The 22,227-nt window shown below is 44.4% G+C and overlaps 2 protein-coding genes across 7 annotated transcripts in view; both read left to right on the forward strand.

The window, feature by feature from the left end:
- The first annotated feature begins 415 nt into the window (after positions 1-415).
- LOC306901558 (CREB-regulated transcription coactivator 2) lies at positions 416-9,775 on the forward strand. 5 transcript variants are annotated; one of them, XM_079469404.1, is made up of 14 exons: positions 475-922; positions 2,932-3,033; positions 3,109-3,222; positions 3,521-3,582; positions 3,934-4,005; positions 4,360-4,460; positions 4,550-4,629; positions 4,782-4,831; positions 5,039-5,262; positions 5,341-5,762; positions 5,853-6,089; positions 7,272-7,358; positions 7,455-7,629; positions 7,742-9,775. In XM_079469404.1, the coding sequence occupies exons 1-14, from the start codon at positions 752-754 to the stop codon at positions 7,939-7,941; spliced, it is 2,097 nt and encodes a 698-aa protein (XP_079325530.1). In that variant the 5' UTR covers positions 475-751; the 3' UTR covers positions 7,942-9,775. The 5 variants fall into 5 exon arrangements, with proteins under 5 accessions (XP_079325531.1, XP_079325530.1, XP_079325527.1 ...); XM_079469405.1 differs by lacking the exon at positions 3,934-4,005 and having other exon boundaries at positions 416-922; XM_079469401.1 differs by having other exon boundaries at positions 641-922; positions 7,272-7,629.
- A 294-nt stretch (positions 9,776-10,069) lies between these two features.
- Positions 10,070-22,227, forward strand: part of dennd4b (DENN/MADD domain containing 4B) — a 25,887-nt gene continuing 13,729 nt past the window's right edge. Inside the window, exons 1-24 of one of the 2 annotated variants that reach the window (XM_079470224.1) lie at positions 10,070-10,238; positions 12,548-12,862; positions 12,939-13,191; positions 15,339-15,408; positions 15,492-15,661; positions 15,825-16,066; positions 16,164-16,230; positions 16,676-16,734; positions 17,196-17,340; positions 17,433-17,608; positions 17,986-18,086; positions 18,167-18,382; positions 18,606-18,751; positions 18,841-18,974; positions 19,263-19,377; positions 19,449-19,655; positions 19,752-19,880; positions 20,276-20,420; positions 20,503-20,646; positions 20,953-21,169; positions 21,254-21,530; positions 21,609-21,713; positions 21,807-21,982; positions 22,108-22,227. The exon at positions 22,108-22,227 is cut by the window's right edge and continues 34 nt beyond it. In XM_079470224.1, coding sequence (XP_079326350.1) covers positions 12,567-12,862; positions 12,939-13,191; positions 15,339-15,408; positions 15,492-15,661; positions 15,825-16,066; positions 16,164-16,230; positions 16,676-16,734; positions 17,196-17,340; positions 17,433-17,608; positions 17,986-18,086; positions 18,167-18,382; positions 18,606-18,751; positions 18,841-18,974; positions 19,263-19,377; positions 19,449-19,655; positions 19,752-19,880; positions 20,276-20,420; positions 20,503-20,646; positions 20,953-21,169; positions 21,254-21,530; positions 21,609-21,713; positions 21,807-21,982; positions 22,108-22,227 — 3,710 coding nt within the window. In that variant the 5' untranslated portion in view covers positions 10,070-10,238; positions 12,548-12,566. Of the gene's footprint in view, positions 10,312-12,547; positions 12,863-12,938; positions 13,192-15,338; positions 15,409-15,491; positions 15,662-15,824; positions 16,067-16,163; positions 16,231-16,675; positions 16,735-17,195; positions 17,341-17,432; positions 17,609-17,985; positions 18,087-18,166; positions 18,383-18,605; positions 18,752-18,840; positions 18,975-19,262; positions 19,378-19,448; positions 19,656-19,751; positions 19,881-20,275; positions 20,421-20,502; positions 20,647-20,952; positions 21,170-21,253; positions 21,531-21,608; positions 21,714-21,806; positions 21,983-22,107 lie in introns of both variants that reach the window. The other variant, XM_079470225.1, reaches the window with a different exon arrangement.

The raw sequence follows: 22,227 nt of genomic DNA on the forward strand, positions 1-22,227 counted from the left end.
CAACGACTAGTGGTATCATCCCAAAAAGGAAAAAAGTCACTCTCCCGTACCTTCACTGGATCTGTTCCACATTGGTGGAATGATCTACCTGCTGCTACAAGATCAGCAGACTCGGTTGCCATCTTTAAAAAACGCCTAAAAACGCATCTCTTCCGTAAACACGTTGCTGATTGATTTATTCTAATTCTCTTCCCTTTCCTTCTTTAAAAAAAAAACACACTTACTTACCTCACAATTCTTAGCTTTGTATACTGTGCTAGGCTTTAATGGACTAGTTTGATGCACTTATGTATTTTGTTGCCTATGTTGTTATAATTGCTTCCAATGTTTCCTCATCTGTAAGTCGCTTTGGATAAAAGCGTCTGCTAAATGACTAAATGTAAATGTATATAGCTCAGAACGAGGTGGCGGTAACGCACCTATTACGTTGGATGCCAGCCGCCGTTAAAATCAAGAAGAAGAATCTCGCTTATCGGCTACAGCGCATGCGCAGGCTTCGCACCTGAGTTTGCGTGACAGCCACCCGCGATTTTCATGCAAACCGTACACCGTGCCGACGTAAACCCTAAGGGAGGGTCTCACCCCGACCACCTTAATCTGCCCCTGGATGGGGCTACAGAGAGTGACAGTGCGCGTGTATGCGTGCAAGTCTCGCTCGTGCCCCTAGAGGGCTCAGCTGTCTCTCGGTGTGTCAGTCAGTCGGTGTGTGTCTGGATTATCAGTGTGTTTCGGGACTTCGGGTTCGTTCATCATGTCCTCCGCAGGGGCTGCAGGAGTATGCGGACCCGGACCGACACCGGGCCCGAATCACGGCGCGTCCAACCCGCGAAAGTTTAGCGAGAAGATCGCGCTGCACACGCAGAGACAGGCGGAGGAAACCGCGGCGTTTCAAGAGGTCATGATGGACCTCACATCCACCCGGGTAACACACACACTCACAGATTCACGGGTCCCGGTACCCCCTCAAAATGTCAAATACGTGTTTTACCTCTTGATATCGGGAACGCGCGCGGGGGTGGCGGGAGCGCGCTCGAGTAGGTCGTTAGCATTCTAGCTAACGGAAGCTAATGAAATAACGCGAATTCGTTGAAAACGGCGTAAAGCAAAGCGGCTAAACGGACTGTAGATCAACAACAGATGTTAATAAAAGCATTATTAAAGTAAAGATGAGTGAATGCGCGTTTAATGTGCGCGTGATTGTTGAGACTAACAGACAGGAAGCGCATTGCTACAGATTAGCACGAGCTCTCACATATTTATCTTATCTCATTTTTATTTTATTCGAATCGTATCAAAAGTTCATAAATAAAGATAATTATGTTCTGTCACCGATGTATGATCTTGAATAATAGATGTTTTACGGTCAGTGATGTCTGTTGTGATTTGATTTATCTGATGTCAATCACACTTAAAGCACCGCATTATGTAATACTTTATTATATTTATACACCGTATTTAGTATGTGCAGTGCGAGGGTCATTAAAACAATTCATATTAAAGGTTTTATATATATATATATATATATATATATATATATATACACAGTATGAAAGCATATTAATGAAACTGGCATAACTACATTATTGTGTTGTTATAGGGCAGCGCGATACAGATGAATTATCGCGATACCACACGCGCTCAACTATGTCAATCATGTGCTGTATGTATAACCACTTATTTTTATGAACTAGAGCAGTAACACACTGCTTTTCTCTTTAAGAAGTTTAAAATATTTTTAGCGTGTGTTGTTTATATCATTTAGAATTGTTAAATATATTTGATCAAATATAAACACAAGAAACCCAGACAAACAAAAATGAAACTATACCCGCATTAAAGTGTTTAAACATAAAGCATGAAGGACTGTGACGGAGACAGAACTATATCCATCAACATTAGCATAATAGATATAAACTAAACATACAAACAGAAGTCTGTGACACACACACGAGACAGTAGCTGAGATTTTGACGGAATGATAACCTTAAGCCAACATATCGTGGTTTCACGGTACGACGGTTACTACATTAAAATGTGTTCTTTTAAATGTATGGGTGAAAAACATTGAACACTATATATTTAATTTTTAAGAAAACAGTATTAAACGTCTACAGTATGTCAAGTTAAATCCGTGGTTCCCAAAGTTTTTAAAGCAAGGCACACCTTTCTAGTCTTTTTTTACAAGCATTTCTAGTCATTATACTTCCATGCATGCATAAATACAAATAAATGAAATGCAGATGAGCAAACAACAAATTAAGCTTCAACAAAAAAAATAGGACAGAACCTGAAGGATTCTTGCACTTTCCTTTTTTGATGAGATTTAATAATCACTCACATCGTGGGAACAGTAGAACAGCCAGTTCTTCAACTTCACACAAACACACAGCTCTGTGTCAATGTTCCTGCCAAACTTTATCGCATATATGTGCGACATGTGTGTTAAATATGAGTTACAAACAAACCCTGCAGTAACTGAGAGACGGATGACTGGAGCTCACCGCTGTACTCCTATTGGTCGTCGCACATTATTTGCATAAAGTTGAGCGATTCTCAAATCTGTCGTGTCGCTAAACACGCCCACTACCTGTCGCCGAAAGTCACTGTCGCTTGTGCCACTGAAGTAGCCGAGTTTCATTGAAATGAAGGAGATCGTGTCGCTCTGCCCGCTGCTCGTCCCAGGCGGTGTGAATGGGGCTTAAGAAACTCTTTGTGTTGGATTAACAAATGTTAGTGCAGAGCTGTCTGAAGCCATGTTACAAATAGGTTTTGTAGTTGTTGTGTTAACATGCCGTGTAGTTTTATTCTCATTCACTGTTTGAGATCAGAAAATAGAACAGATCACACTTGTTTTAGAATTGAAGCACATTCAGTGTTTTGTGTCCTTCACTGGTGAAGTTGCTCTGTACAGCTGCTGGTTTGATTTTTCAGATTCAGGCACAGAAAGTCAGATTGTCCAGAACTCAGGGCCCGTATTACGGCGGCTCTCTACCCAACGTCAACCAGATCGGCAGGAACCCGTCAGAACTGCAGGTGTGTGTTTATGTTTGTGATGGGTCCAGATTGTTTTAACCGGTGTATGATCCCCTGTGTGTGTTTTTCTCACAGGGCTCTTTTCAGTCTCCTCTGGACTCCTGTCGATCCACACGACATCATGGTCTGGTGGAGAGAGTCCACAGAGACAAATGCTTCATCTCGCCCAGCAGACCCTACAGGAGACAAGTATCCTTCTGTACAACAACACATGAGAGAGACATGACGGTCGTCATCATCATCATATTAATAACCGAACAAGTCATGTTAAGCTTCATATTTACTTCATTCCACTTCCTCTGTTGTGTAGAATAAAACAAAACAGTTGAAGTGTTTTCTTCTCCTACGACTCGACATCATTTCAAAAGAAATCTGAATAAACGTTTGAAGACCGATTTTACTCAAACATGCTTCAGACCGCAGGACGTTCAGTGTGAATGTTTGATTTAGTGTTGTGTCTGTTTGCACCCTTGACCTCTGACCTCAGATAGACAGCTCTCACAGCGCCTCTATGTATCTGTCTCCGCCCCCTGACCCCAGCTGGAGAAGGTAACATTCTCATTGGTTGTGACTCGTGTCAATAGCAGGCTTGTGTGTGTGTGTTTCTGCCTGTCAGAAGATCTTTTTCTGTGTTTGGAAATCTTCTGGTCTCGTGGTGTCAGGAAATGTTCTGCTTTCACCGATAAATCAAAAATCATTTGAAATCTTTTCTATTGACATCAGCAATACTAACACACACACAGATAAACACCTTTCACTTCTCATCATCATAACGGCTCAACACTTCTGCTGTCCATCCTCTCTGCTCAGCGTTCTTCTCTTCGGCTTCTCTGATTCTCTCGCCTCTTTATTTCTCTCTCACATCTGGAAATAACAGACGTTTTTCTGTCAATCATGAAGGAACTGGAACAGTAACTTTTCCACGGACAAGAGCCAGATTTTCCATCAGCTTCCTACCACAGCACTCAACAGGTGATCTCTCTCTCTCTCTCTCTCTCTCTCTCTCGCTCTCTCTTCTCTCTACGTCAGCGTCACTGGAGCTGAATGAGTTTCATGATGTTCAGTTCTGGAGCGTCTGGATTGTTCTTCCTACTCATTCGGCATTCAAGAGAACACTGTAATATGATTCACTGTTAAATCACTCTTGTGAGTCAGTTCAATAAATCACTGAAGATGATTCATGCGTCACTCTCAAAGGCATTTTTTTACTGGGGTTCAAACCGACCACATCAATGTGTGAAATCACTGCTGCTGATGACAAAATCATCACTAGTGTATAATAAATATTATACATCACCTGTATGTGCATCTCTCTCTGGTCTGCAGAACTAACTCTGACTCAGCGCTTCACACCAGTGTTATGAATCCACCTGCTGGTGAGTCGTTCGGTGGAGGACAGACGTTCACTCCGCAGGGCAGACGTGGCGGTCAGTGTCTGCAACACGCACACACACACACACACACACACACAGAGAGTTGTGTGTCAGTTGATGATAAGGTTCTGTTTCCCCCGCAGTCTTCTCATATCCCGTCCCTCCCATCGAAGAGAACGGTCCAGATGACAGAGCGCTTCTGAAACCTTGGGACTCCAGAAAGGTGCTAAAACATGAAACTTGTTCTTCTGCTCTTTGTGCGTGTGTGATGTCATGGTTTGGGTTAGTTCGTAGTAAATGATAATCATCAACATCGTTTTGATATGTTGTCATTTCCACAGCTACTTCACATGTTTGTGTGTTTGGTCTCTTTAGCTTCCACTGTTGTCTTCTCGACCAAAGTCCTGTGAGGTGCCCGGAATTACGTGAGTTTAACTGACCGATTACACGTCTCCTGAAAATATAACTCTCACCATATTGTGTTTTTATCAGCTCTGTGTGTTGGCTTTTCTAAGTGATGAACTTGAACATTAACTTTTTAATATCCAAATGATTTTAAATGGAGCAAAAACTGAACATGACTGATCATACGCATCTCTCTCTCTCTCTCTCTGTCTGTTCTGTGCTTGTAGTGTATTTCCCTCTCCAGACCAGCAGGGCAGCGTTCCCCACACATCAACACTGTTGAATACGGGCGGCTCGCTGCCAGATCTCACCAGTTTGCACTTTCCGTCACCGCTGCCCACCCCACTGGACCCCGACGAGCCAGGTTACCCCACCCTCAGCGGGGGCAGCAGCACGGGTAACCTGACCTCCACCCTCACCCAGCTGGGCATCAACACCTTCCACTCTCCAGGTGCGTTTACACACATTTCTGCATAATTGACGTCGAGTTATAAATGATTTTTTCATTTTACACTTGTACTGTCTTCAGGTGTGCAGCGGTCACTGCCCGGAGCCCTGAGCAACCCCTCCCTCCAGTCGTCGCTTAGCAACCCCAACATCCAATCATCTCTCAGCAGTCACTCATTCCCCAACTCTCTTAGCTCCGCCTCCCTGCACTCGTCTCTCAGCAATCCCTCCCTCCAGTCCTCGTTAAGCTCCTCCCCTTCTCTGAGGTCATCGTTCAGCAATCAGTCACTGCGTTCCTCCCTCAGTAACTCCTCCCTCAGCGGCCAGTCCCACCAATCAACAGCCAGTAATACTTACAGCAGCATACCCGGGCAGCCGCAGCTAAGCACGTCGCCCCGCAGACGAGCGCAGCTGTCCCCTGTCGTTCTTCCCTCGGACACACGCAGACATCACCCCAAACAGTTCTCGCCTACCGTGTCATCACCACTCAGCTCCATCACGCAGGTAAACACACACACAAACATTTATGTCACGGGTTTAACTGCGCTGGTCTGATAACGTGTGGTTTACATGACATCTGTCTTTCTCTCTCAGGGTGTAGCTCTTGACACCAGTAAGCTGCAGGTGGATCAGAGATTGTCGCAGTATTCATACGGGCAGCCGCAGACGCTTCACCTGCACAACATGCAGAATCTGCAGAAGTCAAACAACTGTAATGTGCAGCTGAGAGAGAACCCTGTGAGCTATGACGGGCCCGCAGACATGCAGACGGTTGTCCCGGCGGAGCAGCAGATGAGTCAGACCCTCAGCACTGACCTGGACTTTTATAATGTGAGTGAATCTGAGGACTGCGTGTAATGTTTATTTCTCTCGTCTGATCTCCAGGATTTAGTGTTTAGTCTGTCAGCTCTTCACATCCCACAATCCCGAAATCTGAAACCTCATCTATCAGAAGAGTTTGCCTTTAGTTTACTGAACATTATTTTCAAATGATCAATTTTTAAAATAACGTTCAAAGTTAAAATCCAGCGCTTTGTACTTAAAGTCGGACTGAAATTGATTTTTCCATTTCCATTTCGTGACATCTGAGTGAAGCAACTTCTGAAATGAGAAGAAAGTGTGGGGTGGGACTTGATTTCATTCATTGTTTAGAATACCTGCAAACCAACTAGACTCAGCATCGTCTTTTTTTTGGTCCAACTAGAATAATTCGTTCTAAACGTCATGCTGAAAGGGACGAATTTTCTCTTTTAAAGAGAAAATGCTGTTGATATTAATTATTCAGTTTGCCTGTGTGATGGCAACGGCCGTTATGAGAGACTTTAGCTAGTCTGCCTTTCGAATTTTCAGTTCTAGAGCTCTGCCCTTCTAAGTGAGTAAGACACTTGGGTCTGATTCGTCCGATGTTTTAGGCGCAGAAGCTGTAGTTTACAGATGACATTTAATCATTATTTTAGGGACCGATCTTCGAGCATTGGGATGGCGAGATGAGGGAAATGTACTCCACCCCCCCACCCGTCATTAGGCTGTCACCTATTTCACCGCTTCAGAGTTTGCAGGTCTGGTTAAAAGCTGGGGGTTATCAACCAAATTAAGTCAAATTTGTAATCCAGTTTGCAATCTGTCACTCATTGTCGCCCCGTCCTTGCGCCATTCCTCGTGACCAGAAGTGACGAGAGGTCATTTCAGGGCGGGAGGAGTTTTTTTTGGCCGTTTTTGCCTTTATTTGAGCAGCTGTTATGTAGAGAGTACAGGTAGTGAAGTGGGCGAGAGAGAGGGCGTGGGATCGGGAAAGGAGCGCAACAGCGCTATATGTCGGAGCACTTTACCGCGACGCTGGAGGAGGTTTTTGATAAAAAATTACAAGTGCAAATGAATTTTTTAAGATAATGATGTGCACAGACAAATTATTTATAATAAATTCTGCACCAGTGTGTAAATCGATTTGAAGAAGCATTTTTAATTGAATGCCGACTTTAATGTGTGGAGTGTAATGGTGTGAGTGTCCCGCAGGAAACCTTGTTTCTGAATTCGTTGCTGGATGATCCGTACCTGACCCTTCAGTTAACAGGCCGACAGAACCAGAACCTCAATCAACAGGTCACACACACACACACACACACACGCGCACACACACACAATCACACGGGTGCCCTGATTGGTCAGTCACAGCAGACTTGTATTTGTGTTGTGCAGTTGGGTCTGGACTCTCAGGGGGAGGCTTTGAAGCGTGATGTTTCCGGTACCCCATTGAATGGTCAGGGCAGTTCCTATAACATCCAGCAGGGGGCGCATGAGTCCACGGAACAACAGATGCAGTGTTACAGTTACACAGACACACAACACACTGGCCACAACATCATGCTGACAGGTGCGTGTGTGCTCATTGACTGATGCAGGCCAGGCAAGCGTGTGCTGATGGGCTGAAGTAAATGTGTTTATTTGATCATGATCAGATGCTAATCGAGTTTCTCTCTCCTCAGGAGATTCTCCGTCAGGACTATCTAGGGAGATCACCAGCGCCCTGTCGGCTGTGCCAGGCTTTGAAATGGACCAGTTTTCTGATGACCCGCTGCGGATGGACCCGTTGGCACTGGCGGGTCTGGGCATGCTAACGGACGGAGACCTGATGCTGGCTGACCCCGCGGTGGAGGACTCCTTCCGCTCTGACCATTTGAAATAACGACTGTGGTGTTTATGAATGTGTTAACTTGTCCTTCGTGTGGTCAGAAACAGCAGGAGGGACAAGTGTGTGTGTGTGTGTGTGTGTGTGTGAACGCGCTTGTGAACTGTGAGCATTACTCTTTTCTGCAGTATATAGTATGTAAACAATCTGATGCATGCATGGACACTCAGATGATTTATTACATTGTGCAGTATACAAGAGAGCGGTGTGTGAAATACTGCTCACCTCCCGTTTCTAGTTTGACAAATGAACAGTAAAGCAGTATCAGGTGTTTATTGATCAGACTGCCATATGTTACAAGTCAAACGATAACTGGATGACCACGTTTGACTTGAAGTGAACAGTGTAGACTGTTTGAATCATTGATGGTGTGATGATGCCTAACGTTGTTTAAAGAATAGTGTACAGTATATACTGCGCAGTATGAAGTATGTAGTGAGCTGATGTTTCAGCTGGTACCTGTAGTGCTGAATGTTGTGTGATTTCCTCTTTGTGTTATTGTGCTTGTATAAAAGCAAATGACCAAATATATGTGCGTGCGTGCTCAGGTGTACCGCAATCCTCTCGTCTGCACTCTCTGACTGTATTTGCACGAATATCCTCTTGAGCAAGGCCATATTCAAAGGAACACGTATTTTTATCTCAATAATGTGTACTATAAGATTTATTTTTTAATGAGAGTTGCTATTGATGTATATGTGCGTAAATATATTTGTAAATGAAAATACACATTTATATATTAAGGAAGAAGCTGCAGTTTTGTTTGATTCAGATCAAAATCATCTTGTGAAATAGAAAAAGAGGGAGTTAAGTGTGTGTGTTGCGTTCAGTACAGCTGCCTTTGTGTGTGTGTGTGTGTGTCTGTGCGCGCGCGCTTTGAGTCGTCAGCAGTGTGTTGTGTTTGAGTTTTGACTGCAGGAGTTGGGCTTTAATTCTTACAGTGCCTGAACTTTCATTGTGATATCAGAGCATTTCAGGAGCTCAGATGAGGGTCAGTGTGTTTGTGTCCAGTGAGATTTTTCATGTTACACTCGGCGCTGGACGCTGCTGTTGAGTTTACTTCACATTACATTTATCATTCAAAATAACAATAACATTTTATATGGAGGACCAAAGTCATTCAATGCCAGTGTATTCCTGTAGCGCTTGCTTTTCTCAGTTTTGCATTGTTGCAAAGCAGCTTAAATACATGTTACAGTAAATATATTTTACAACAGACGAAAGGGAAAACAAAGTTACAAAATGTGTAGAATACGTGGTATTATTAAGAGTGATTAACTATTAAAAACAGTCGGTTATAGGTTTGTATTTAAATCAATAAAGCATACCACACAATAATCGATGTGGTACAATTATTTTATTCTGAATACGCTTGGTCCTTCATATTTGTTGACTTAGAATAACAGATAAAAGATGAGATTGTCTTACTGTCTGTCTGTACAGGACATGAGTGTGGTTTTGTTTTTGAATGTTTCTGATGATGTTTAATGTCCTGCTGCTGCATTGCACTGTGTAGAATGAGCTGTTGAACAGCTGGACTCTTATTATTCCCTGTAATGACTCAACTTTGACATTCTCCTATTGCGCTTTAGCTCTGTCACTACAGTAACTTGGCCTCGCTCTTGCCTTGGTTAAATATGAAAATATTTTCTTTCTATTTTGAGATGTACTTTTACAGTTGTTGCTTTTAATCTGTGCCATTTTGATAACCAGGGAAGAAACATGTTTGTTGTAAATAATGTTCCTAAAACACAGTATCTAACAGAACATTTTTTAAGACTGTAACCTCACCATATTTTACAGAAAAATAAAGCGTTCAGATGAATGTGTGCGTCAGACTCCGTGACGTCATTTGTTCATAATCATAATAGACTACAATAAACACAACTGACTAAGGCATTAAACACTTTTGTGCCCTATAAAAACAACCTGTGCTCTGACCGACAGAACAAAAAGCTCAGTACAGCTAATTATATTACATTAGAGATGCAACAGCACTTATAAAGCTAAATACGTTCAGGCGGTTTTTGCCCGGTCCAATATGGCGGCGACGTTGATTCACGGCTCAATGACCAATGCGACGCAACTCCGGGCCGCCAGGCGTCAGTCCGCGACTCCGCGCGTCGCTTCTGCAGCTGTCGGAGTTTGTGTGTGTGTTCGCAGTCTGTGATGGCGACCGCAGGTCCGATCTGTGCTGCTCGAGACCGAACCGACTGACAGGGCTCGCGCAGTTTCAGGATGAAATGAGAGCCGAGCCGATCTGAGCCGATCCGTCCCGAGCCGCAGCTGCCGCGGTGAGTCCCGTTACACGAGTGACACGACCGAACCAGAACCGCTCGACCGTGTGACAGATAACGTCATCACACGGTAATACCGCCGCGGTCGATGTGTTGATGCAGATGTGTTGTTTGTGCCTCGTGTGAGCAGCTCTCAGAATAATAAGACTCTATACAAGCACATTTAAATAAAGTCGTTTCGCTTGATTTGATATTTGTTTTGGAAATGCTGATAATCTAATGACGTGATCCATTTGTTTTGACGTGTAAACTGTGTTCGTGTGTGTCTCTGTGATGACATGAACACAGCACATCATTCATCCGTTAGTTTGACTTCTGGATGCTGATTGGTCAGTCAGTGGACTGTGTTGTGTATCAGTGTTCACGATGTCGGAGGAAGTGAATGTTAAAAGTGCTTCGAAAGAGCTAAACTCAGCAGTGACAGGAAATCAACAGAAACAGGAAGTTTCTTTTTTTGAAGAAACCACTGAAACAGCTCGATTGCTGTAGAGTTAAGCATCTGTGTTATATTGCACGTGTTTATTGTCATTCATTCATGTGTTCAGATTATCACAGTTCACAAATATCACAACCTGTTTCCCACCAAAATGTATTCAAATGATAAAGATCAAATGGGATGCACGATAAATGATCGGACGATAAACGGTCATTTTTAATGTTATCGGCTGATATATTATAGCGGATAAATCATAAATGATTTCCTCTGGTTAAACAGTTCAAATCCAGTACAGTTGTGTCTTTCTTTCAGTCGTGATGGTTCACTTACTGATATTATCAACACATTGTTGATGTAGAGACAGTATTTATGAATGTGTACATTATAGGAACAAAAGCATATTGTGTGAATCTGAATGCTTTCTGTCTTGAGATCTGTTAGACTCGTGGCTGTTAAGAACACTTGCTCTGGAAGAACATCTATCATTTGATTGGTGAATAAACATTATACCAGAAAAGATTGAAGGAACTGCTGTAAAGTAGGTTTGGCACATGATGTTCAGGGGTTAAAGAGAACTAACGGTTTCCTTGTTTTCTCTAGTCAATGTTTTCATATATAAGCATTTGTCAAAACTGTATATCGGCCAATATATCGGTTATCAGCTTCCAGTGTTAAAGAATTATCGGTTATCGTTATCGGCCAAAATTAACATATAAGTGCATCCCTAAAAAAATAACTGTTTTCTTTTCCAAAAGACTAACTGTGATGTTCACTAAATGAAGAATGAAACACGACGAGGTGATGAAAATGAGCCTTGGTCTTACAGTAACAGAACATCTATTGAGGAATAACAAAGATAACAGTGAGCCATTCTTAAAGACTTAATTTTCCACCGTTTCTCTGTAAACACGCGCTTTCAACAATGGTGCGCATCTTTGGCGTCCGCACTTTGCTTTGAGAGCACGCGGCGCTGTTGAACAGCAGCAGACTGTACAACAAGTACAATATAGCAATTGAAAGTTCACATTACATTATTTTAAATACATTCACAGGCAAACCTCTTCACAAACAGACCATCAGTCTCTTACATATGTGCAATGTTAGCAACTGTTTCTCTGACGTCTGTGATGGTTCAGTCAGTGGAGGAAGGAGGATTGACTGTTATATGATCATCACCTCTGCTAACAGCAGCACCATAAATCATACAGAACGATATTTGTGTGTGTATGAATCACATGCATTAAAAAAAGTAGAAAGGTTTGTGTGATTGTTTAATATGAATGGGTTAATCGCAGTGTCGATACCGCCACAAAGATAACAAAACAAATCTGTGTGTTGTGATGCAGAGACAGCCATGTGAGTCACACACATAAATGCTAAAGTGTGAGTGATTGTGTTGTGTGATGATGATGATGATGATGATGATGATGATGATGATGAATACGTAGTGTACTTCACTCTCAGATGCTGTGTGTCACAGACGAGGCTATTGTTTATGCCATTGTTGAATGAAGATATTTATGTCGCTTCTATAAACTCAATGATGGTGATACAGTGATGGTCAACCATTCCAGATACCATTCATCACCTACCTCCTGCATGATGATCTTTGACCCCTCTGAGGGTGGAGTGAACACGTGTGTGTAATATGTTCCAGTGTGGTTAAGGAACATCACGTGTGTGGAAATGTGTGTGTGTGGTGTATGTGTAGGAAATGTGCTGTCAGTGTGCACATCCTGTGTAAGGTGACATTAGTGCGTGTGTGTGTAACAGTTTCCTAACCACAGTGGAACATACACTCATGTGATTACAAATGATCTTGATGGAGGTTTGACGTTGTGTCACTGTACATGTTTGTGTGTTTGTGTAGTGGTGTGTAGAGCGGCGTTATGTCAGACGAGAGATGTCCTCAGCTGGTGGATTATTTCGTGGTGGCCGGTTTAGCGGGTGACTCGTGTCCTCTGGATGAAGATGGACTTGAGAGGGGCGCGCGGGCGGTTCAGCCCGTCACTGATGTGGCCGTGATCGCTCGCGGGCTCTGTGAAGACGTGCCAGAAGGTTTCACCTGCATCGAGAAAACACTAGGAGGTCATCCGGCAGAACTGAGCGCCGGTTTACTGAACAACCCACACATGTTCCTGTGCTACAGACGAGGACACGACAAACCGCCCATCATAGAGCTCGGGTGAGACATGAGTGATTCATTGATTCACTGATTCATGAGCTCTGAGTCTGATTCTGGGTGTGTTGGTGTGTTCCAGTGTTCTGTATGAAGGGAAAGACCCCATCAGGCCGGGATGGTGCGTGATTGAGACTACACCTTACAGCCGGTCGGCCAGCCTCAGTTCTGGTGGTCCCACGACCCACCGGACGTTCCTCATGTACCGCAGAGCACCAGACTCACAGGCTCTCAACACTCTGGGTGTCACTGAGATCTCACTGCTCATGCCCAGCAAGGGTGAAACCGCACCGCACACCTACTGCAGAGTCGACAAGAACCTCAACACTGGAATGGTGTGTAACTCACTCACTGATGCAATCCTTTACTAATTCACTCGCTGATCACTGATTCATTCAGTCACTCACCGATCACTGATTCATTCAGTCACTCACCGATCACTGATTCACTCACCGATCACTGATTCAGTCAGTCACTCACCGATCACTGATTCATTCAGTCACTCACCGATCACTGATTCATTCAGTCACTCACCGATCACTGATTCATTCATTCACTCACTCACTGATTCACTCACCGATCACTGATTCATTGATTCACTCACCGATCACTGATTCATTCAGTCACTCACCGATCACGGATTCATTCAGTCACTCACCGATCACTGATTCATTCATTCACTCACTCACTGATTCACTCACCGATCACTGATTCATTGATTCACTCACCGATCACTGATTCATTCAGTAACTCACTCACTGATTCACTCACCGATCACTGATTCATTCAGTCACTCACCGATCACTGATTCATTCAGTCACTCACCGATCACTGATTCATTCACTCACTCACCGATCACTGATTCATTCAGTCACACACTCACTGATTCACTCACCGATCACTGATTCATTGATTCACTCACCGATCACTGATTCATTCAGTCACTCACTCACTGATTCACTCACCGATCACTGATTCATTCAGTCACTCACCGATCACTGATTCATTCAGTCACTCACCGATCACTGATTCACTCACCGATCACTGATTCATTCAGTCACTCACCGATCACTGATTCATTCATTCAGTCACTCACTCACTGATTCACTCACTGATCACTGATTCATTCAGTCACTCACCGATCACTGATTCATTCAGTCACACACTCACTGATTCACTCACCGATCACTGATTCATTCAGTCACTCACCGATCACTGATTCATTCAGTCACTCACCGATCACTGATTCATTCAGTCACTCACCGATCACTGATTCATTCAGTCACACACTCACTGATTCACTCACCGATCACTGATTCATTGATTCACTCACCGATCACTGATTCATTCAGTCACTCACTCACTGATTCACTCACCGATCACTGATTCATTCAGTCACTCACCGATCACTGATTCATTCAGTCACTCACCGATCACTGATTCACTCACCGATCACTGATTCATTCAGTCACTCACCGATCACTGATTCATTCAGTCACTCACTCACTGATTCACTCACTGATCACTGATTCATTCAGTCACTCACCGATCACTGATTCATTCAGTCACACACTCACTGATTCACTCACCGATCACTGATTCATTCAGTCACTCACCGATCACTGATTCATTCAGTCACTCACTCACTGATTCACTCACCGATCACTGATTCATTCAGTCACTCACCGATCACTGATTCATTCAGTCACTCACCGATCACTGATTCATTCAGTCACTCACCGATCACTGATTCATTCAGTCACTCACCGATCACTGATTCATTCAGTCACTCACCGATCACTGATTCACTCACCGATCACTGATTCATTCAGTCACTCACCGATCACTGATTCATTCAGTCACTCACCGATCACTGATTCACTCACCGATCACTGATTCATTCAGTCACTCACCGATCACTGATTCATTCAGTCACTCACCGATCACTGATTCATTCAGTCACTCACCGATCACTGATTCATTCAGTCACTCACCGATCACTGATTCATTCAGTCACTCACCGATCACTGATTCATTCAGTCACTCACCGATCACTGATTCATTCAATCACTCACTCACTCACTGATTCATTCAGTCACTCACCGATATTCATTGTCACTCACTCAGTGATTCATTCAGTCACTCACCGATCACCGATTCATTCATTCACTGAAAGAACAACAATGCATAGGTGCAGTAAAACTGCTCTCAGTTGGTCTACCACAGTATATGAAGCTGAGATCTTTTTTGGGGGGATAGGAAGAAGTAGATTGTAGAATGGGTTCTCTCGCTTTCTCTCTCTCTCAATTTTTTTGTCTTCACCAGTTTTCTTTCACTTCTGTTTTTCTGCTTTCACTTGCTCTTAATCTGTGTTTCTTGGGAAAGTACTCATCGTGTGTGTGTGTGTTGTATGACATTGTGTATATCAATATGAATGTGATGTTGTGTGTTATATGTGGTGTGTTGTGTGTGTGTGTTGCAGTGGGGTCCGGCGCTGTATCTCTGCTACAAGCGTTCAGTTGCTAAAGCAAACACTCTGGTGTATGAGGCTGGTGAGTCTCACACACACACACACACGTGACATGATATGATATGTGTCGTGTGGAGCTGCAGTGTTGTGTGTGTTGTGTTACAGGTCTGATCAGTCGGTATCCTGAGGAGGATCTGGAGTCTTTTCCTCTGCCCGACTCTGTGCCCGTCTTCTGTCTCCCGATGGGCGTGACTGTAGAGAGCTGGCCAATCAACACCAAATACCAGCTGCCCGTCTTCTCCACGTTTGTCCTCACCAGCGCTTCTGGAGATAAGGTCCAAACCCCGCCCACTCAAAAAACAGCCAATCACACCAGATTTACTCAAATGTCCTCATCAGTAATACAACGCAAAGAAACTCTTGTACTGTGTGGTCGTGTCACTCTGTGAAGAAGTTCTTGCAGTGAAGCTCATGGCGTGTGAATGTTCTTGTGTTCAGGTGTACGGTGCAGCCATACAGTTTTATGAGACGTGTGGCCGTGAGCGTCTGTCCGAGCGTCAGTGTGTTCATCTGGGTCTGCTGAGCGTGGTGGACCGGCGACCCATCACTAACCGCAGTCTACAGGTGAAGAAGAGCATCTGTGTGCTCTCTCATTGGCCCTTCTTCAGTGTCTTCCAGAAGTTTCTCACCTTCATCTACAGATACTCCATCTCTGGAGCTCACGTGCTGCCGCTGGAGAAGTGAGTCTGAGCGCTGACGGCGTGATCGTGTGTCACCTGAGAGTCCTTGACGGTGACCTGTCTCTCTCTCTCTCTGTGTGTGTGTGTGTGTGTGTAGACATATATCCAGCTTCATGCACAATGTTCCATTCCCGTCGGCTCAGCGTCCTCGTATCCTGGTGCAGGTGAGACGCTTGTGCTATTGTGTTGTGATGTCATGTGATGTGTGTATCTCAGCGTGTGGATGATGTGTCATTAAACCCTGACACTCCCCCCGCAGGCGTCACCCGCTCTGATGCAGTAAGACAGTCCTGATGGTCATGTGGGTAACGGGGGGGTGTAGAGATCTACAGTAGAAAACAATAATCATCAATAATCCTGCGATTGATCTGAACTTTTGTAATTCTGTGATTCAATATTGATTTGACATAAATTGGTGTTGGGATGAAAAAACGCTGCATGAGGTGACGGACATAAACGTGTGTGTGTGTCACCCCAAGTGTGTGTCAATTTATTGTTTTTTTTTCTGTTTTAGGTGTGTGTGTGTGTCACTCCAGGGGTGTGTGTGTGTGTGTGTGTGTTTGTGTCACTCCAAGTGTGTGTATATTTATTGTGTTTGTGTTTTTGAAGCTCTCTCCGTATGATAATCTGCTGCTGTGTCAACCTGTGTCATCTCCACTGCCACTGAGGTAAGACACAACCTGTCTGTCTGAGACTGAAACTCTGTGTCTGGTACATAACCGTCTGTCCGCCATTCCTGTGTGTCTCTGAGCTGCGGTGTGTTTGCATCAGAAGTTGTGATTTTTGATTGTCTGTTGTGTTTTCGCGTTTATTCTGATTATATGATGTGTTTTCACTCTTTGTTCTGATTGGCTATTGGGTTTTATTCTGATCGGATGTTGTGATTAAATTCAAACGTTGTCACTATTAACCTTCGTTAATGCACCATGAACTAACACGAATAACTTTATTGACATGAACCAACATTAAAAAGGAATAATAAACTAATGTAAGCTAATGTATTTACTCGTGTTAACTAATAGCACCTTATTGTAAAGCACCTTTATTCTAATTGTCTGTTGTGCTTTATCTCTTTGTTTTCTCTTTTTATTCTGATCGGCTGTTGTGTTTACTCTCTCTTGGCCCTCAGTGGTGCCAGCTTCGTGAAGTTGCTGCAGAATTTAGGGCCGGAGAATGCGTGTACGCTGCTGCTGGCCGTCCTGACGGAACACAAGCTGCTGCTGCATTCTCTGCGACCAGATGTGTTGACGTCTGTCAGTGAGGCGCTGGTGTCGGTGAGCTCTGATTGGCCGGTCACACCTGCAGATGAAAGATGGAGGATTCCACATCACTGCTCTAACATGTGTGTTTCGTTTGAATCCTGCAGATGACGTTTCCTCTGCGCTGGCCTTGCCCGTACATCCCCCTGTGCCCGCTGCGCATGGCAGACGTGCTCTGTGCCCCCATGCCTTTTATCGTGGGCATTCACTCCAGTTACTTTGACCTGTACGACCCCCCGTCTGACGTGGTGTGTGTGGATCTCGACACGAACACCATTTTCCAGTGAGTTCTCTTCACTGTTGTTGTCATGGAAACAAGCGATTCATTGGACTTCAGATATGTTTAAAGTGTTTGTTTATCCTAAAATCAGATGATTTACATGGAAACCCAAAACACAGTTTCTGGGTTTTCCTCTTCTCGGCTTCAAAATGACACAAAAGGGTTAGAAAATAAACTGTAGTTTTAAATAAATTAAGTTTATCGGTTATTTCTTTGTAGGCAGAAAACACAAAACATCCCTTCAATTTTGAAAGTTTTTTATTTCTAAAGATAAAGAAAGCCATAGACCTTTAAATGATGATTAATGACTAAACTGTTCCTTCAATGTCTTGTGAAACATCAGTAAGTCTTGAGGTTACTGTGATCTCTGTTGTCTTCAGGTGTGAAGAGAAGAAGCCGCTCACCTGGAAATCCCTTCCCAGAAAACACGGCAAAACTCTGCTGACATCACTGAGTAACCTGCACAAAACCCTGGAGAGCAGTGAGTGACATCACACATCACCCGTTCACCTGTCTCTCTCATTCACTCACTCACTCTCTGTCTGTCTGTCTTTGTGTCAGTCTACACTCCGGGTCAGGAGGAGGCCACACTGGAGTTCTTGTTGACGGATTATGATCTGATTTATGGCCGTCAGAAGCAGCTGGAGCTGGAGATTCAGGAAGCGTTTCTGCGTTTCATGAGCTGTTTGTTGAGAGGATACAGATCTTTTCTTCTGCCCATCACACAAGCGCCATCAGACAGAACCACAGACTGCAGTTCACTCTTTAACCTGCAGGGTGCGCTCAACACCGCTCAACACACTCTCTGCTGTTCAAGTTTGCAGAAAAACAGCCCCTGCTGTTCAGTACTTTTAACATCTCACCGATTTGAATCGTTACATATTATAAAAGATTTTTAACCGGCTCACTGTGAAACGTTACATCCCTACTGTCTGAGCAAAGTTTGTGATGTTTATTGTTTGTTTATTTCTGTCGCTGATGTCCCGAATGTTTTCCGCAGGTTTTCTTAAGTCTCGTGAGCGCACGCAGCAGAAGTTTTACGCACACCTCACAAAGACTCAGGTGTTCACTCAGTTTATAGAAGAATGTTCATTCGTCAGCGACAGACACACCAGCCTCGAGTTCTTCGATGAGTGTGTACAGAAGGTGTGTGTGTGACCACGGCAGCCAATCAGATTCCTCATCACTTTATTGACATCACGCTCTCTCTCTCTCTCTCTCTCTCTCTCTCTCAGGTGGACGTGGAGAAGCCCGAGTTGGTGAGGTTGATAGATCTGGATGAATCTCACAGTGGTGAACACACAGTGTTTATAATGCCTCCAGAAGAGCCACAGGAAGCAGACGGCTCTGAGTGTCCGGCACATTACAGGTGAACACACTTCACATCACTCTTGTGTTCTCTGATCAGTGAACGATGAGAGAATCTTTATATTTGTCTGAAGCGTGTCTTTTATATGCATGTGTCTTTCCTGTATCTCAGTGTTAAGATCATTGTGTTAACAGCTCAAGGTTGTGTGTTGGATCTCAGGGGATTGCAGATATTTATGTAAAAATCTATAGGATAATGCAATGTAACTTAAGTCACTTTGGATAAAAGCGTCTGCCAAATGCATAAATGTAAATGTAAATATGGACGTGTCTGTGTTTGTATACGCAGCTATGATACGTTCCCTATCCTCCGGTCGGATTTGTTCGATCGTCCTCAAGATCAGCTGCGGACACCGGCTAAAGGCAGCGCTCCCAGTAGCCCCGCCCCCCGCCGCACCAAACAGGTGCAGACACGTGACGCAGGTGTGTTGTGTGAGTCGAGTCGATGGCTGACGTGCTTCTCTGCTCTCTACAGGAAATAAAGGTGGCACAGCAAAAGGCTCAGAAATATTCGGCGGTTCCGGACATGTGGTCCAAATGTCTGCTGGGTCACTGCTATGGTCTCTGGTTCATCTACCTGCCCACGTTTGTTAAAGCCGAGAGCACTAAAGTCAGAGCGTTGCACACGGCCTATGAGGTCCTCAAACACATGGAGACACGAAGGGTGGTGCTGCCGGATGAAGTGAGAACTGTGCACACACACACACAGGTTGGGTTTCCATGGAGACGTGGCACTGGCAGTGATGTTTCATGACTGTTGTGGTTCTCTCTCTCTCAGGTGTGTTACCGTATTCTCATGCAGTTGTGTGGTCAGTATGGACAGCCCGTCCTTGCCGTAAGAGTTCTGTTAGAGATGAAGAAAGCAGGAATCACTCCCAACACCATCACGTACGGATACTACAATAAAGTGAGAGCGACTTCATACACACACACACTGATTTTAAACAGAAGAAGTGATTGTTTGTCTTCTTTTCTGTATTGTGACGTATACCCGAGTAACACAACTTCTGAAATGAGATGCCAACAAAATGAAGGGCAGATTTAAAAGCAAGTGTGCACTCAGTCAGTCATTGAAGCCCCGTCAGAGAGGTCGCTTCAAGGGGGGGTGACATTTTTGATAAAATATTAAAAGTGCAAAAACAAACAAAAATAATGGCATCTAAATCATAAATGAACTGTGTTAAACAATAAGAACGATCAGTTTTTATTTCACGCCGACTTTTAACTTAACAGGAAAGTTTGCAGTTTCTCCTTGAATCACTTCAGACGTGTGACGCCGTTGTTTCATTTTTCTGTGTGTAGGCCGTTTTGGAGAGCAAGTGGCCGTCCACCAATCAGGGCAGTCGTCTCCGCTGGGCGAAGCTTCGCAACGTTATATTGGCTGTTGCTCAGTTCCGGCAGCTAATCAAAGAACAGCAGAGGAACACGTCTTTCTGTACCCTGACAGGTCTGAAACGTTCCTTCATCACGACGTTATTGATGGGGTGATGATGTCACAGCCACAGCTGAACTTGTGTTCGTATTTTTAGCTGACACACTGACAAAGCCCCGCGTCTACTCCGCTCTGATTCGCCAGTCCAGCTGGAGCGGTTTGAGTGAAAGCTCAAGCCACGAATCACTGACGAGCCTCACGAAGAGCAACAGTGTGAGCAGCATGCAGACGTCGGTCCACAGTGAGTGACAGATACTCGTCCTCCATCACTTCATTGTGTACTCGTGTTGTTTTCTTGTGTGATGACCTGGAAACTAAACTCAAACGGGAAGAGAAATACATTAAACCTTTATTGTAATTTTTTAAATTAAAAACGTATATAATAAAATGACAGAAGCACATAATAAAGTTACTATAAATGGAAAATAAAGATATTAAGAATTCTACAAAAACTAAAAAAGAAAGAAATGTGAAATAACTCATGAGTGTGTTGTCATCGAGCATCTTCTAAATGAATAAATGATGAAAGTCTGATATGTTTGATCAGAAAACAAACTCTGTAAGAAAACCGAATCTCGCCCCGTCGGTGCTGATGGCCCCGCCAACCGCAAACCTCCCGCCGGTCGTCGTGACACCACCCTGCTGAGCCCCCCAGCTCCCCCTCTGGTGCGACGCAGTGACGTCTGTCTGTCGACGTTCTACAAAGACTGCGCAGAGACGACGGACGCAGACTGCAGATGTCAGACGGCCGACAGGGACAGCAGGTACACAACCGTCTCGTTTCTTCATCAGATATGATGATGATGTCAGCGGCCGTGAGACATTCTTCTCTCTGCCGCCTTCTGCAGGTCGGTGGAAGTGAGGGAAACTCTCAACAGACGATCGGTCGATGAAAACTCCAACAACGTTTCTTCTCCGAGCCGCAGACTGGCCGGGAAACTGCAGCAGTTCCTCACACCCACACGGAATCGAGCGTCAGTGAGACGGGCCGCCAGCGTGGACAACAGACGGCCCGGAGTGAGCGGGACGTCCCGCCGGACTTTAGAGCAGAAACCATCACGGAAAATCCAGATGCCTGAGAGTCTGCTGAAGGCCAAAGAACGTCTTTATAACGCCACGTCTGAGGTAAAACATCATGTGGAGAACACACATCAGCACGGCTGTGAGACACTTCTCTCATCATCTGTGTGTGTCTGTCTGTAGAGCTCGCTGTCTGTCAGCAGTGATGTTGACATGACTGACATTCATGCGCTGGCCGTTCCTCTCAGGAAGTCATGGGATTCTGCACAGGAAGCGGCGGGCATTGAGGTAAATGAGATTTAAAATGAACAGAAGAAACCAGCACAGTGTTTTTGTGTGTCTCCGGAGCTTCAGCTGTTGTGTATTTTTGTGTTGGGTTAGGTGTTGATGTCGACCTGTTCGCTGTGTCGCGGCTGTAACTCTCTGGTATATGATGAAGAGATTATGGCCGGCTGGTCGTCTGATGACTCCAATCTCAACAGCACGTGTCCTTTCTGCTCGGCATCCTTTGTTCCCCTGCTGAACGCAGAAATCTGTGACGTGGGTCCAGTGTGCAGGTATACAAACACACACACACAGCAGTGACAAGAGACCCCGCATTGAATATCAGATGAACTCTAACATTACAGGGAGACGAAAATCAATGATACAAAGAATTGATTGAAAACATGTTTGTGTGCAGTGTGGAGCGCATTATTCTGAATGTGGAGGATGAGAATACGCTGAGACCACCTGCTGGACTGGAGGACGCACAGCAGCATGTGTTTAACGGCATCAGAGAGGCGGAGTCCAGCTCAGACAC

Source organism: Barbatula barbatula (assembly GCF_947034865.1).
Source record: "Barbatula barbatula genome assembly, chromosome: 12".
In the NCBI taxonomy this organism is placed as follows: Eukaryota; Metazoa; Chordata; class Actinopteri; order Cypriniformes; family Nemacheilidae; genus Barbatula; species Barbatula barbatula.

Excerpts from the sequence above, each read along its gene's own strand:
- LOC306901558 (XM_079469401.1), top strand. The coding sequence starts at position 752 with ATGTCCTCCGCAGGGGCTGCAGGAGTATGCGGACCCGGACCGACACCG. Across the intron at positions 4,006-4,359 it reads CCTACCACAGCACTCAACAG|AACTAACTCTGACTCAGCGC; the intron begins GTGATCTCTCTC and ends TCTGGTCTGCAG. Across the intron at positions 4,630-4,781 it reads AACCTTGGGACTCCAGAAAG|CTTCCACTGTTGTCTTCTCG; the intron begins GTGCTAAAACAT and ends TGGTCTCTTTAG.